Source organism: Pelobates fuscus, chromosome 5, assembly GCF_036172605.1.
Source record: "Pelobates fuscus isolate aPelFus1 chromosome 5, aPelFus1.pri, whole genome shotgun sequence".
In the NCBI taxonomy this organism is placed as follows: domain Eukaryota; kingdom Metazoa; phylum Chordata; class Amphibia; order Anura; family Pelobatidae; genus Pelobates; species Pelobates fuscus.
Window position 1 is genome coordinate 107986914 of NC_086321.1, and position 15396 is coordinate 108002309.

A 15396-nucleotide genomic window follows, 5' to 3' on the forward strand; every position below is an offset into this window, starting at 1 on the left:
GCCAGACATGTGTGAGCTGTGTCGGCCGCCCGGCACCAGCTGCACAGCTCGCACTCCCCTATGGCCGGCCCTTGTTTCAAATTTTAGACAATGTTAGATGAACTGAAAGCATTGCAGACTTAGAGATTTTTTTTTTCAGTTCCGCTATGTTGGCTTTAAATTTGAAATTCACTTTAAATTCTCACTTTGGTAAAAATGTCTATGCATGTCTTTGTAGAAAGGTTTGAATGTAAATACCTCTATACAAAAGACATATTTATATACATTCCTCTGTATAGACACATGAATGCATATGTCTTTACAGTATAGAAGTATATACATGCATATGCTTCTTTACAGAGGCATATACATAAATATTTTTATATACCGGTATTTACAAGCATATCTTTTTATAAAGGCAAAAGTATGTGTATAAAGCCTCTACATAGCGACATACAAAAACCTCTATAAAAGAATATGCATTTAAATAAGTCTATGTGGAGACATATACTGTGTAGGCCTCTCTATAGAAGCACGCATTTACATATGTCTCTAAACAATGACATGCTTGTAAATACCTCTCTATAGATGCATATTTGTCTACATGCCCCTGCATAGAGGGGTATTACATCTCTTTATAGAGACATATGGCACTATACAGAGGCATATGAAGGTCCTGTAAGCTAAATGATGGCTGTAACAATGTGAGTAAGAAGAAATAACAATTGTTATGGTGACTGTAGTGTCCCTTTAATGCAGTCTATATTAACACACTGATTGATGAGCTGTGTGTGAGGTGCAGAGCAAAACACGCAGTGTATTAGCAGCACTAGGTAGGCGGAGCTCACTACCTGGAGGCAGGGTCTCAAGGCGAGGGGGCGGGGCCAAATAGAGGAAGGCTGGATGCAGCATGATATTTGTGATTGGGGGCGGAGCAAGATGTGTGAGCGGGGCGGAGTTACGAGATTGTGGGCGGGTAGAGGCGGGGTTATGGTCTTAACCTAGATGCAATGGTAAAAGCTTTTTAAAGAGCAGAATTAGAAGGAGGAGGGCGGAATTAGAGAGGAATGTACACACAATGTAATAGTATACGCTCTATTTCCTTTCAGGATAAAAATGAAAAATCAAATTGTGGCCTCAGTTTGGAAGCTGCCCATACCAAAGATGGCCGCGCTGTCCTCCCAGTGATCTCTCCTGTGATTGGCTCCATCCCGCGCTAGCTGACGCCCGCTGGTCACCCTGGAGAGGGTCACGCGCTGGCCTGTACGTGATCGCACAAGCTGAGCAGGGAGGAGGAGGAGGGAGGAGTTGCTGCTCTGACAGTTTTGAGTCAAGATGGCAGCAGAGAGGGAGCCCCCACCGCTTGGGGATGGGAGACACACTGACTTTGAGGAGCTGGATGACGGCGAGGACCTCTTCACCAGCACAGTGTCCACCATGGAGGTGAGGGCACCATCCTCTAGGCTCAGGGTTCTTCCTGTTATCTTCTTCTCTGGGCTTCCTGTTCAGGGGGAGATCATGTGACAAGTAGAAGGCCTGGGGTGTCCTCACATACACCACTCTACTGTGTCATGTCATGTGTGTCCCCTGTGTCTGTGTGCAGCCCCTCACTGTGACCATACAGCCAGGCGTGGGCCAGCACAGAGCATCCCTTCTGTGTACCTACCTAGACAGAAAGTGAGCCCCTGCACAGTTACACAGTCACAGCCTACAGAGCATCCCTTCTGTGTACCTACCTAGACAGAAAGTGTGTAACTGTGCAGGGGGTCACTTTCTGTCTAGGTAGGTACACAGAAGAGGTGCTCTGTAGGCTGTGTCTGTGTAACTGTACAATGGGTCACTTTCTGTCTAGGTAGGTACATAGAAGGGATGCTCTGTAGACTGACTATGTACCTACCTAGACAGAAAGTGACCCCCTGCACAGTTACACGGTCACAGCCTACAGAGCATCCCTTCTATATACCTACCTAGACAGAAAGTGACCCCCTGTATAGTTATATAATCACAGCCTACAGAGCATCCCTTCTATGTGCCTACCTAGACAGAAAGTGACCCCCTGCACAGTTACACAGTCACAGCCTACAGAGCATCCCTTCTGTATACTTACCTTGTCAGGTAATGACCCCCTCCCCAAATAGTTATACAGTGACAGCTTACAGTGCATCACTTCTATGTACCTACCTAGTGGGCATTGACCCCCTCCACACTCCTACCCAGTACAGTTATACAGTGAGAGTTTACAGAGCACAGCTTATTAAATTACTACTCCTCTATTAAGAGACGTTTATATTCTGCCACATGATGTCTGTTAATCCAATCTTTCCTGTGACTTAGATGCTGTTATGATGCTTTTTCTCTTGGACAGGAACCTACTGGAAGGATTTAGTGTTATAACTGTGTGAATGACTGTTTGTTTATTACCATATTAGTCAACCACTACCACTAGTTTATTGGCTGTGTAGCTTGTGATTAATCATTAGAACTAATCTCTGGCACACAAACTTGTAATTTACTATGATTCCCATGATGCTTCTGCAAGCTAATGTGACTCTAGTAAAACTCATTGGACAGTTCAGCAAATGTGAGATATTTTCATTATTCTGCACATCTAAGCAAACTAATGGCTGTGTATCATTGGAGACCACCCATGACAGGAGCTGTGTCTTTGCTGAGTAAGCTTGTTAATGGGTCCAGATGTTTAACTTGAAGGGTGTGTACATGTAGTTGCTCATTTAATATGTACGTTACTTATTAGCTCATGACCACTTGTACTCTTAAGTTATTTTGTTTTAAGTTAGTCTAAAGGTGTTTTGTTTTTTTTGTACACTGTATTTTTCTTTTGTTCTCTTCCTCATATGTGTATATATGTGGTATACAAGCAAACATATTTGTGAGTTCAGTACAGTCTCATTCTATCATTATTGGTATACATGCTTACTTCCTTTAGAAAGGAGTTGGTCATCTCTGACTTGGCACATGTAGGTGGTTAACATAAATTGACAAACAGTAGTAATTGTGAATTTATCCCTGAAAAGTTTACTGTGACTTTTTTGAACACATTAGTTTGGAAAACCTTATTTTAATTACTCCAGGGATGTTAAAATCCATCCACCCGACTTTTGGGACATACAGTTGTGGGTGCCAGGCAAGAGTCAGAGCTGCCTGGAGGGGAATTATTGCTAGGACAGTGGAAATGTGGTGTGTACCTGTGCCAATAATCACTTCCTCAGTAGCTGGTGCTCACTTGATTCAGATTTACAGGGCTATTCATGAAAGTGAATTTCTGGGAATTAAATCAATTTCAAATATAGGGTCTAATCTAAGTAACTGAATATTTTTCTTTCTGGACAAATAGATTGGACTACTGCTTTAGTTAATTGGACAAGTGGTTATAAAAAATAAAAATAAACCCCTTTACACTTTTGTGGGGTGGGGGTGTAGTGAGGAAATTGGCCTTTCCAGTAAAAAAAATAAATACATACTTTGTGTTTGATTGCTAACCAGAAATACAATATAGATTGTAAGCTCTTCCGAGCAGGGTCCTCATCAACATTGTTTCTGTAACAGTTTGTAGTAGTCTCATGTATTGTTAAATTACTCCCTCTATAACATTGTAAAGCGCTGCAAAATAAGTTGGTGCTATATGAATGCCAAAAATAATAATCATATTTTTCAGTTGATTGCTTGCTAGAAGAACTTTTCTTTCTTATTTTTGGTAATAGCTGTCACACCTCTTCAAGCTTGGACTTTATCTCTTACCAAAAGTACATCTGTTTACATAACTTACTCTTAGCAGCAGAAAGTTATTAAAACATTGCCAAGTTGAGGCCTTTTAATAAAGTGAACGAAAACAGAAAGGGAGAATTTGCACATATACTGACAGTTTCGATTGGATAAATACAAACCGTTGGTAAAAAAAAAAAAAAATAGCGGGCAAGTTACTCTTGCAATCATAGTTTTGATTCCAGAAAGTAAAACTAGTTATTACTTTTGTGTATATCTGTCTGAGAAACCTATCTTAAAGGAAGAATATAGTCACCAAAACAACTTTAGCTTAATGAATCAGCTTTTGTGTATGGATTTTGCCTTTGAAGTTTTACTGCTCAATTCACTGCCGTTTAGGAGTTAAATCACTCTTGTTTCTGTTTATACAGCCCTAGCCACACCTCCCCTGACTGTGACTGACACAGCATGCGTAATAACAGGGATGGTTTCATTTTTATCAGATGTAACTTAAAAAGTTTCTCCTGCTCTGTAAATTTAACTTTGATTACATAAAGGAGGCTCCTGCGGGATCTAGCAAGCTATTAACAGGGCAGGAGATAAGAAATTCTAACTTAAACAGAATTTGCAATAAAGGAAGTGTAAACATTGGGTGACTCTTGACACAGGAAGTGTTTAGGAAGGAAGTGTAAGTCACATGCAGGAAGGTGTGACCAGGGCTGCATAAACAAATTTAGTTAACTCCTCAATGACAAAGAATTGAGCGGAAAATCTGCAGGGGCATGATCTGCAGTTGCAAGAAAAAGTATGTGAACCCTTTGGAAATGATATGGATTTCTGCACAAATTGGTCATAAAATGTGATCTGATCATCATCTAAGTCACAACAATAGACAATCACAGTCTGCTTAACCCCTTAAGGACAGATGACGGATATATTCCGTCATGATTCCCTTTTATTCCAGAAGTTGTGTCCTTAAGGGGTTAAACTAATAACACACAAAGAATGAAATGTTGCCATGTTTTTATTGAACACACCTTGTAAACATTCACAGTGCAGGTGGAAAAAATATGTGAATGAGTATGAGACTAATGACATCTCCAAGAGCTAATTGGAGTGAGATGTCAGCCAACTGGAGTCCAATCAATGAGATGAGATTGGAGATGTTGGTTACAACTGCCCTGCAGTATGAAAAACACATACCAGTTCTGGGTTTGCTTTTCACAAGAAGCATTGCCTGATGTGAATGATGCCTCGCACAAAAGAGCTCTCAGAAGACCTATGATTAAGAATTGTTGACTTGCATAAAGCTGGAAAGGGCTATAAAAGTATCTCCAAAAGCCTTGCTGTTCATCAGTCCACGGTAAGACAAATTGTCTATAAATGGAGAAAGTTCAGCACTGCTGCTACTCTCCCTAGGAGTGGCCGTCCTGTAAAGATTACTGCAAGAGCACAGCGCAGACTGCTCAGTGAGGTGAAGAAGAATCCTAGAGTGTCAGCTAAAGACTTACAAAAGTCACTGGCAAATGCTAACATCCCTGTTAGCGAATCTACAATACGTAAAACACTAAACAAGAATGGATTTCATGGGAAAATACCACAGAGGAAGCCACTGCTGTCCAAACAAAATATTGCTGCACATTTACAGTTTGCAGAAGAGCACCTGGATGTTCCACAGCAGTACTGGCAAAATATTCTGTGGACAGATGAAACCAAAGTTGAGTTGTTTGGAAGAAACACACAACACTATGTGTGGCGAAAAAGAGGCACAGCACACCAACATCAAAACCTCCTCCCAACTGTGAAGTATGGTGGTGGGGGCATCATGGTTTGGGGCTGCTTTGCTGCGTCAGGGCCTGGACGGATTGCTATCATCGAAGGAAAAATGAATTCCCAAGTTTATCAAGACATTTTGCAGGAGAACTTAAGGCCATCTGTCTACCAGCTGAAGCTCAACAGAAGATGGGTGTTGCAACAGGACAATGACCCAAAGCACAGAAGTAAATCAACAACAGAATGGCTTAAACAGAAGAAAATACGCCTTCTGAAGTGGCCCAGTCAGAATCCTGACCTCAACCCGATTGAGATGCTGTGACATGACCTCAAGAAAGCGATTCACACCAGACATCCCAAGAATATTGCTGAACTGAAACAGTTCTGTAAAGAGGAATGGTCAAGAATTACTCCTGACCGTTGTGCACGTCTGATCTGCAACTACAGGAAACGTTTGGTTGAAGTTATTGCTGCCAAAGGAGGTTCAACCAGTTATTAAATCCAAGGGTTCACATACTTTTTCTTGCAACTGTATACACCAAAACTGCTTCATTAAACTAAAGTTGTTTTGCTAACTATAGTGTCCCTTTAAGACTGTGATGATTTATGCTATAATTGTATAATTTGCCACTTTCATTGGAACTGCTAACAGATTTCTGTATCAAGTTTTACAGTTTTAATGCTTACTTCTGTTTGATTTCAGCTTGCTTTAGATAAGACACTTTCAGACGCATTCTAAAAACATTTGAGTTAGGATGACGGGCTGCAAATTTATTTTCTTTATAAAGCATGTTTTTGTCAGGATTTTTTTTTTCGTCTCTCATTGCTTTCCCTATTTACCCCTGCAAAGCCTGTTGGTTTATTTACTGATCTACTGATCTGTGCAGCAGAGGTAAGGTCACACTCACCTGTACTGCACAAACTGGTTTCCAGGTGTCATTATATTAGAATCTTTTTCCTATGTTTTTATACCTGCATGTGGCACACCTCAATTTTCCCATGATTCCTTACTTACAACTGGACAAGAAGACTTGAATGCAGAAGCCAATGCCCCCCCCCGTCCCCCACACTAAAATGTGACTTATAGTTAGCTAACAGAGTGTACTCTAAGCCAGTGGTTTCCACCCTTTTTTCACTTGTGTTCCTCTTGGCGACCCATTTCCTTAAATGGTTCCCCTCATATTAGCAAAATGGTTGTAATTAATATAATTATTTCAAATGTATATGGTTTTTTTTTCTCTGCCCCATATTCCCTTTTTTTCTGCCCCCGGCTCTTCTTCTGCCCCCAGCTCTCCCAGCTCTTCTTCTGCCCCTTGCTCTCCCCGCTCTAACACTATAGTCCTGGAGTGGCTGTTTAGGTTCCTGGCCCCCTCAGAGTGGATGAAAAGATGATTTTTAGCTGGCTCCGCCTCCATGGCTTATAGGAAAGCATTGGGAAGCTATTGTGCATGTGCGGAAAAACGCTGAGATAGGAAGCACCTCTTGTGGCCCTCTGAGTGACTGCAACTAGAGGTGTACTAGACATTTTATTTGAAAAGGCAGAGTTTACACTGAAAAGTCTGCAGAGGCAGACCAGAACTACTACATTAAGCTGTGGCGATTCTGGTGTCAATAGTGTGTCCATTTAATTTAACTCCTATATGGCAGATAATTGATCATGCAGGGGCAATATCTATACACAAAGTTTTTTTCATTAAGTTAAGTGTTTCGGAGCGTATAATGTCCCTTTAACAAATATATAGCTCCCTGTCAACCATGGTTATTAGCAGTAAGCAGAGAAAGTATACAGAGAAGAAGAGATATTCAAACAAAGTTTTTATTTCTTATTTTTTTTTGCAGTGTTGTCTATGGGCTGCACTTGAAGTGATAATTTAATTTGCTAAATTGGGTATCACATGAATAAAGGTTAAAACAGTCTAGAAGTGATTTTTATTTTCACTGTTCGGTGGTGCAATGTTTATAGAAATTAAGCTTCCCCTTTAAAAGTTATGTTTGGCAGTGTATATAAGGCTCTCATTTAGTTGCATAGGCATGCATGTGTTGTTACTATCTTTGTATAGTACTTATACATCCTGTTTCTACTGGAACAGCAAACTAAACTCTTAGGAACTGACAGATACAAACATTTTGTGACTTGACTGCATATTGATTTAATGAAGGTGGTCCAAGCACCATAACCACTTAATGTAATGTACTTGTACTGGTGCAAATAATTAACAGATTTTACTATTAACATGACGTAAAGTCATGATTTTATTAATGACACGGAGGCGAGTATTATGCATTCTCTTTCTTTATTATACTCCCAGCAGCAAGAAAAGGGAAGTATGAGAGAATCATAGAAAAAAGAAAACCATAACAATAGCCTGGTAACAGTAGGGCCAATCAGCATACAGTATAGTCCATATAGGTGTAGTGTTCCTTGACTCCTCCTCTTTCTGCGTAGATCCTGAAGACCAATAGTGCAAATTCAAGTATTCCAACCATAAATACGAATCCACGAACAAAAAACCATAACTGGAACTTCAATCTAGAACCGTTTCAACCGTGAACTCTCCAGTTGTATTCAAGCTAAAAGAGAGGAGAAATATGGTAATATCGAAATCTCGTGACTGTTTTCCGCAATCAACAACTCGTAAACCATTTAATCAAACGATGTAAATATATCAATTTGTCAGCCATCTAGCTAGATCAAGAATGTATCACATAAGTCATATTCGTAGACTACTCACCTGTGTCATGAATGATCTTGTACCTACCGTATTAAGGTATCCGAAATGCTTCATGTTCTGGGTTGTAATATACTCACCACCCTGGGTAGGGCGGGTGGGAATAATACTCGCCTCCGTGTCATTAATAAAATCATGACTTTACGTCATGTTAATAGTAAAATCTGTTAATTTTATTAAAGACACGGAGGCTCCTATTATGCTATTTCAAAGCTGAGCAACCACTGTATTCGAAATGTGTTGCACTGGGCGTAAATAGAAGTTACGAAATGTAGACTCATTCGACCAGTCGGCTGCCCGTAGTATATCTTCCAATTTACAACCCAACATGGACGCTTTAGAGGCCATAGCTCCGCGAACGGAATGTGCGGAAAAAATCGAGGTGTCTATGCCTGCCATAGACAGCAACCACTTGATCCAACGAGCTAAAGTAGCAGTAGATACTGGTAGGTGAGGTCGTTTGAATGAGATGAACAGTGGATGGATCTGTCCTGGACGGAGTGAGGCCGTGCGATGCTCATATTCCTTTAGACATAACACCGGGCACAAATTTGGGTTGTCTGGCAATGATGGGTAGAAAACTTCCTTAGTCGAGGATTTCGTTCTACGTGAAATATTGAAGGATACTCCGTTTGGGGTAAAGACACGTGCATGCCAGTCTAGCGCCCTGACATCAGCGACTCGTTTACAAGAAAGTAAACAAAACAGCATCAACAGTTTGCCCGACAATTGTTTCAGTGAAAGTTCCTGGTTCATTGGCCACGATTCGATCAATCGCAACATCACATTGACATCCCAAAAGGAAGAATATCGAGTTTGAGGAGGTCGAGTAAGACGGATGCCTTTGAGTAAACGACAGATAAGGGCATGCTTACCTATTGGGGTGCCATCCAACCCCATATGTCTCGCCGATATAGCTGACCTGTACAGATTTATAGTACGAAAAGCTTTCCCTGTCTCAAAGAGTAGAGTCAGAAATTGTAGGACTGCTTCTGTAGAAGCTGATATGGGATCCATTGACTGTCCCATGCACCAATCAGACCATTTTCTCCAAGCCGATTCGTAGGCACGTCTGGTACCTGGTGCCCATGACTCTGCCAAGAGACTGAGTGTCGTCTGCGAAACCTCTTCGAGATTCCATGATCTCCTGAAATGAGCCATGCCATCAGTTGTAGTAGGCCTTGGTTGACCAGTTCGTGACTCATTCCCTCTGGGTTGGTTAAGAGGTATGGAATGTCCGGCAACAATTGTGGGAAATCTATCGACATTTCCAATAATTGAGGAAACCAAGGTTGTGACCTCCATAACGGGGTTATCAGTGCTAGCGTCCCCTTGGAATATCGAAGGACCGCCAGGGTCCGAGAGATGAGGTTGAACGGGGGGAACGCGTAGTTCCTGTCCTTGGTCCAGTCCTGCAGGAATGCATCTGTTGCCAGAGCATCTGGATCCGGTCTCCAACTGAAGAACCGAGGAAGCTGGGTGTTCAGTCGAGACGCGAAGAGGTCTATACTGAAAGGTCCCCAGCGCTGCGAGAGGCGCTGGAAAATCATTGGATGGAGATGCCAGTCTCCTGCGTCCCGAAGGTATCGGGAATTCCAGTCCGCCATTGTATTGTCCTGCCCCGGAATGTATTCCGCTATTACCGAAATGCTGTGCTTCAGGCAATAGTGCCAAAAATCTCGAGCCATCAAAGCGAGAACCTTCGATTTTGTACCCCCTAGATGGTTGATATAACGTACTGCTGAGACGTTGTCCATCTTGATTAAGATTGAGCATGAAATGCCTGTGGGGGTCATACTGCGAATGGCAAATGACGCTGCTAGTAGTTCCAGGCAGTTGATGTGTAACAGAGACTCTTCGTTCGACCATCTGCCACCGGTGGAAACTGACCCGCAATGCGCGCCCCAACCGTGTAAGCTGGCGTCTGACTCTATGACCAGGTCCGGCGTCGATCCAAATATTGCCCGTCCGTTCCATGCCTCCATGTGTGCTAGCCACCAGTCTAGTTCCTCCCTGGAGTCTTCGTCCAGTGTGACGCAGGTTTCGTATGAGTGACCAGAGCGTAGATATGAGGCTTTGAGTCGTTGTAGGGCACGATAGTGTAGCGGTCCTGGAAAGATCGCCTGTATGGACGATGCCAAGAGTCCTATGATCCTCGCAAGTTGTCGGAGGGAGATAGTTGTACGGTGCATAAGCCGTCTGATCTCCTTCTTGATCGAAATCATTTTGTCTTTGGGTAGACATAATCTCTGTTGAACAGAGTCGACTTGGAAACCCAGAAATTCCATCTGCCTGGAGGGTTGTAGAATTGATTTTTCCCAATTCACCAAGAATCCTAAGTTTTGGATAAGGTGGATCGTCCAGGATAGGTGAATGCGAAGTTGGGACTGAGATTGGGACAGAAGCAGGATGTCGTCCAGATAAATTATTAATCTGACCCCTCGTGTGCGCAAGAAAGCAATCACTGGTTTTAGCACTTTTGTGAAGCACCATGGAGCGGAGGATAGGCCGAACGGCAGACATACAAACCTCCACTTCGTTCCCCGCCATTGAAACTGTAGTAAGTTTCGGTGCGCTTCTGCGATCGGGATTGACAGATAAGCGTCCCGTAAGTCTATTTTGACCATCCAATCCGATGGTATGAGGAGGTCCCGAAGGCAATGAATACCCTCCATTTTGAAATGGTGGTACTGGACATACGCATTTAGGGGCCGGAGATTTATTACCGGACGTACCCCGCCACCTTTCTTGGGGACCAGAAACAAGTTGCTCACGAAACCTTCTGTGTCCCATGGGATTTGTTGAATAGCGTTCTTGGACGCTAAATCTGCGATCTCTGTAGAGATCATCATCTGGTGTTGGCCGGCCATATTTAGTTCTCGAGGGGACTGCGTCTGAACCGGGTAGGAGGTTAACTCCAGCATGTACCCTTGTATCGTATTTAAAACCCAAACATCTGCGGTTAAAATCTTCCAAGCATGCTGAAACAATGCCAGTCTGCCCCCCACTTTTACTTGGGAAAAACGGAGATATTCGGTACTCACCATAAGGTCGTCTGCTTGAAACAGACCCCCGTGGTCCACGGGAACTCCAGGGCCGACCCCGAGATGGGAAGAAAGGGGTATAGTGCCTCTCTGGTACTGGTCTCTGATTATTAAAGGAGCCTCTGCCGGCTCTGGTTGAGCCTCGAAATCCACGGCCGGGTAGACGGCTCCTTCCTCTGCCGGCCCCTCCAAAAACCCGTGGTGCAAATACTCTCTTAAGAGATGTCTGAGCCTTATCAATTGCCGTGAACGTCTTAACGTACAGCCCCAGATCCTTAATAAAGGATTCGCCAAATAATAAGCCCTTAGCCGCTGGGCCCGGCTCGTTGGTCGCCATGCTGGTCAGTTTGGGCTCAATTTTTAGGAGAATCGCCTTTCGGCGTTCGGTAGCCATAGCCGCATTGGCGTTACCCACCATGCAGACTAATCTCTGCAACCAGCCTATCGCTACTTCAAAATCAAATTCGCTTTCGCCCGATTGGGCGGACTCCACTAGCTCGTATAGTTTAGTTATGGGTCCCAAAGTATCAAGGAGTTTGTCTTGACAATTTCTGAGGGAAAAATCCAATCCCTTCCTTGGTTTCCAACCAGATTTGTTCAAGAATTGGACCAGCTGAGGGTCCACGTCAGGTGTCTTTTCCACCGAGTCTGGGAGGATGGGACGTGGGCATTCTGCCCGTAACTTATTACGCCCCTCCTTGGATAAGGGCTTTCGCACCCGAAGTGCGAGATACTTGGCAATGTGAGTAGGCGGCTCCCATGCTGCCGAGCGAGGGTGACGGAGGTCATCTGGGTCAAATAACAGGTTGCCCAGTGGGTCCCGCAAAAGGTCGCCCTCGCCAGAGTCAGGAGGCGCAGTGCCCTGAGCCATACTCTTTTGGGTAGCAACGCCTGTTTGGATGTCAGACCCGGAATCTGAAAGTTCCGCGCTGTAGTGATCCATATAGGAGTCTTCATACTCCTCCTCCACACTCCGGTCCGAATCGGACGAATCCCCATGGGCACGTGCCCGTTTCCAAGTTCTGGCCGATTTTGCCCGGCCAGGGGCTCTAGTGCGCGGTGGTATCGCGCCATCTTTGACAGCCTGAGGCGTGTCATTCAATGCAGGCTGAGCCTGCAGTTCAGGAGGGGAGGTCACATGTCTGCTCTTTGCCAACGCCTTACGACCCGGTTGTGCCACGTTAGTGGGTATTGGGTTGCGTGTGGTTTGCATTCCACTAGTCTGTGTCTGTATCAGTGCCTCTGTTATAGACTGAGTGATAGAGGACGACATTACCCCCATCGCAGAGGTTAAAGCTCTGTTGATGGATTGTGCCATGGTAGCGTCCAGGAGGGATTGAAACTCCTCGGATGCCATGAGGCTGGCGTCATTTAAACCTCCCTTGTTAGAGGGGGAAACGCCTGATGTGGGGCACATAGACCCTGAGGGTCTGTCACTCTGATCCTGCATAGCCGAGAAATCTTTACAGGGAATATATATACCCTAGTTCAAGTAGTGGAAAATATTGGGCCCAGTAAAATCCTCTATACACTAGGTACTTAGCCAATAAATATAGCCTGTAAAGGAACTAGCTTGAGGAAAGAAACAGCACAAAAGAAGGGTGTCAGGATAGATTAATCCTCCACACCACACTTACAGTTAGTTAGAGGTATGACAGCCAATAACCTGTAGTATATCCCAGTCTGGGTCTTAGGAGAGTGCTTGCCGAGTAGGAGAAGCCGGTAGGAGCTACAATTCAGCAGATTCCCGCCGAAATCGCGTTAAAATGGCCGCCGCGAGTGAAAGTTACATTCCCGGCGACATAAAAACCAAAAAGATGGCCGCCGCGCTACCAACTGCGCATGCGCGACCGGGCTGAAAGGGGAAAATTAATTTCAGGGACCGCGCATGCGCGGCCGCCCGCAACACCGCGGAAAGACCGCGGACATAAACCGGAGGCGCAAGCCGAGCACCAGAAGGTAAATAAAAGCCCCAGACACCTAACAGGGAAAACGATAGGTGAGGGCAGGGAGGAATCACTCCCTGAAGCAGGCAAGCAGCACTCTCCTGACACCAGAGTAGCAACGATAATGATAACACAATATAACACAATATAAGTATTACACACAATTTAGTGAAAAAACCAATTAATGTGTAAAATTAAATACAAGTAAATGTATAAAATTTCAGGAGTAGCAAGATGAGGTACTTAACTTGTCTGAGGGAGCAGCAAGAAAGAGGAGGAGTCAAGGAACACTACACCTATATGGACTATACTGTATGCTGATTGGCCCTACTGTTACCAGGCTATTGTTATGGTTTTCTTTTTTCTATGATTCTCTCATACTTCCCTTTTCTTGCTGCTGGGAGTATAATAAAGAAAGAGAATGCATAATAGGAGCCTCCGTGTCTTTAATAAAATCTGAGTGCTATCACCCTTATTTATGTTAATTTGTGGTGTGATTTTTTTTTTGTGTTTTGTCTAAAACGAAGTTTCAACAAGCACACCTGCTGCATCAAAAAGTGTATTTTCTGCACTATTTACCCCAAATAATTGTATTTATTTGGCTTTTTCCTATATAGAGAAAATCAAGAAAAATGTAAATTGAAAGTGTTTTTAATCTGTTAGGGACTATCCTCAGTCTTATCTTGTTAGAAATGGTCATGGTGGTGAGAGTCTATATGTGCAGTGTTTCTACTTTGTATAGTGTGTGTGTGTGTGTGTGTGTGTGTGTGTGTGTGTGTGTGTATATATACGCGCAATAACATTTTATAATGTACCTTCTGTGCCATATTGAACTAATTTTAACACATAACCGGACACTACATTATTCCCCCATTAGTGAAATAAGGATGATTACACAGATCTCAATTGTATTAAAACCTGGAGGATTCAAGCTCATATATGCTAGTAGCATGAAATTGTAAGCCCGGCATGTACGTGTAAAAATCTTTTTTGCTACTTTTTATTTAGAAGAAGAAAAAAAAAGCCTCCCGAGTTCTGCTGAATTACATACAACACCCACTGTAATTTATCAGTTTATTCAGAAATGCAGGTCATGCTGTTTCACTGTGTGTTGGTTAGAAGTGACTGGAAGTTGTGCAATTCCTGTAAACTCTTATTTAAATGATCTACTTGAAAAATATTTCAAGGCTTGTGTAGGTTATGAAGGCAGGGTTTGTTATGTCCTCTAGACATCCTGCCCAGAGAGAAGATGTGAAGTGTTGTATTTTTAATTTCATTAACTATTTCAGTGATATTGTTCAAGTCGCTTCCTATAATGCTCAGCCAGTCTAATAGGGGCCCCATAACTATTTATGGGTCACCATAGCAGTTAAGGTGCAAAGAGGCTATGGATGCTGATTTTTATTTAAAATGCAGATTAGGGAACAGCGCACTCACAAAAAAATACAGTTTAGAAAACTACTTAAAATCGCCTATCTTAGAAAACAAATATTGGGATTCAGTTACACCATATGGCCATATTTTGTTAAGCCCACCACGACGTCACAGTACCCCGATGCACCAATATTGGTGGACCCTACACTAATTTTTACATGGGAGAACATGCTTACTGCAATACTTACTGCTTTCAGCGACTCTCGATTCTCAAATGTATCCTATCCTGTGGCACCCATAGTGATTGGGTGAGGTGCTCAAACCAATAAGAATCTGGTCTGGGTTCCAGATTTTCACAGAAAATAGGAGAATTAGGGGCAAACCTGGAACATGCATTTCTAAGTAGTGGTTGTAGCAGAGCTCCCTGTACCCTGGCTGGGTACCTCCAAGGACCGCTTCCTAGCTGGAACAGGGGACAAACCGCAGCACTTCTGCCCACAGTTGCCATGGCTTGACTGGAGCCCTGGGAACGCTCTCTCCTGGAGCCGAATGGGGAATTCGCTCTAGCAGCCCCCAGGCACTGGATGACACTCAGTCCTATGAGCTCTAGTCCTTACAAGGACTTTCCCTGTTGAATCCTCCACACTGGAAAAGTGATTAGCCGTTTCCCCTCTCAGTAACCAGATGACATCGTTCTGGGAGTAGAAGCTGGAATACTTTAATAGCAGCCACCACTGGCCTTATATGCATGTCCCCATGCAAGAGGCACTCCCCCCTGGACCTGAGCGTAAACCACAGTAAAAACAAATACACAATTACATTGACTAT

General features: G+C 43.4%; 1 protein-coding gene across 1 annotated transcript in view; it reads left to right on the plus strand.

Annotated features, from left to right (window-relative positions):
* Positions 1 to 1232: 1232 nt before the first annotated feature.
* Positions 1233 to 15396, plus strand: part of SNX2 (sorting nexin 2) — a 44744-nt gene continuing 30580 nt past the window's right edge. Inside the window, exon 1 of the mRNA XM_063454130.1 lies at positions 1233 to 1422. Within this exon, the coding sequence (XP_063310200.1) occupies positions 1315 to 1422 (108 nt within the window). The 5' untranslated portion in view covers positions 1233 to 1314. The remainder of the gene's footprint in view (positions 1423 to 15396) is intronic.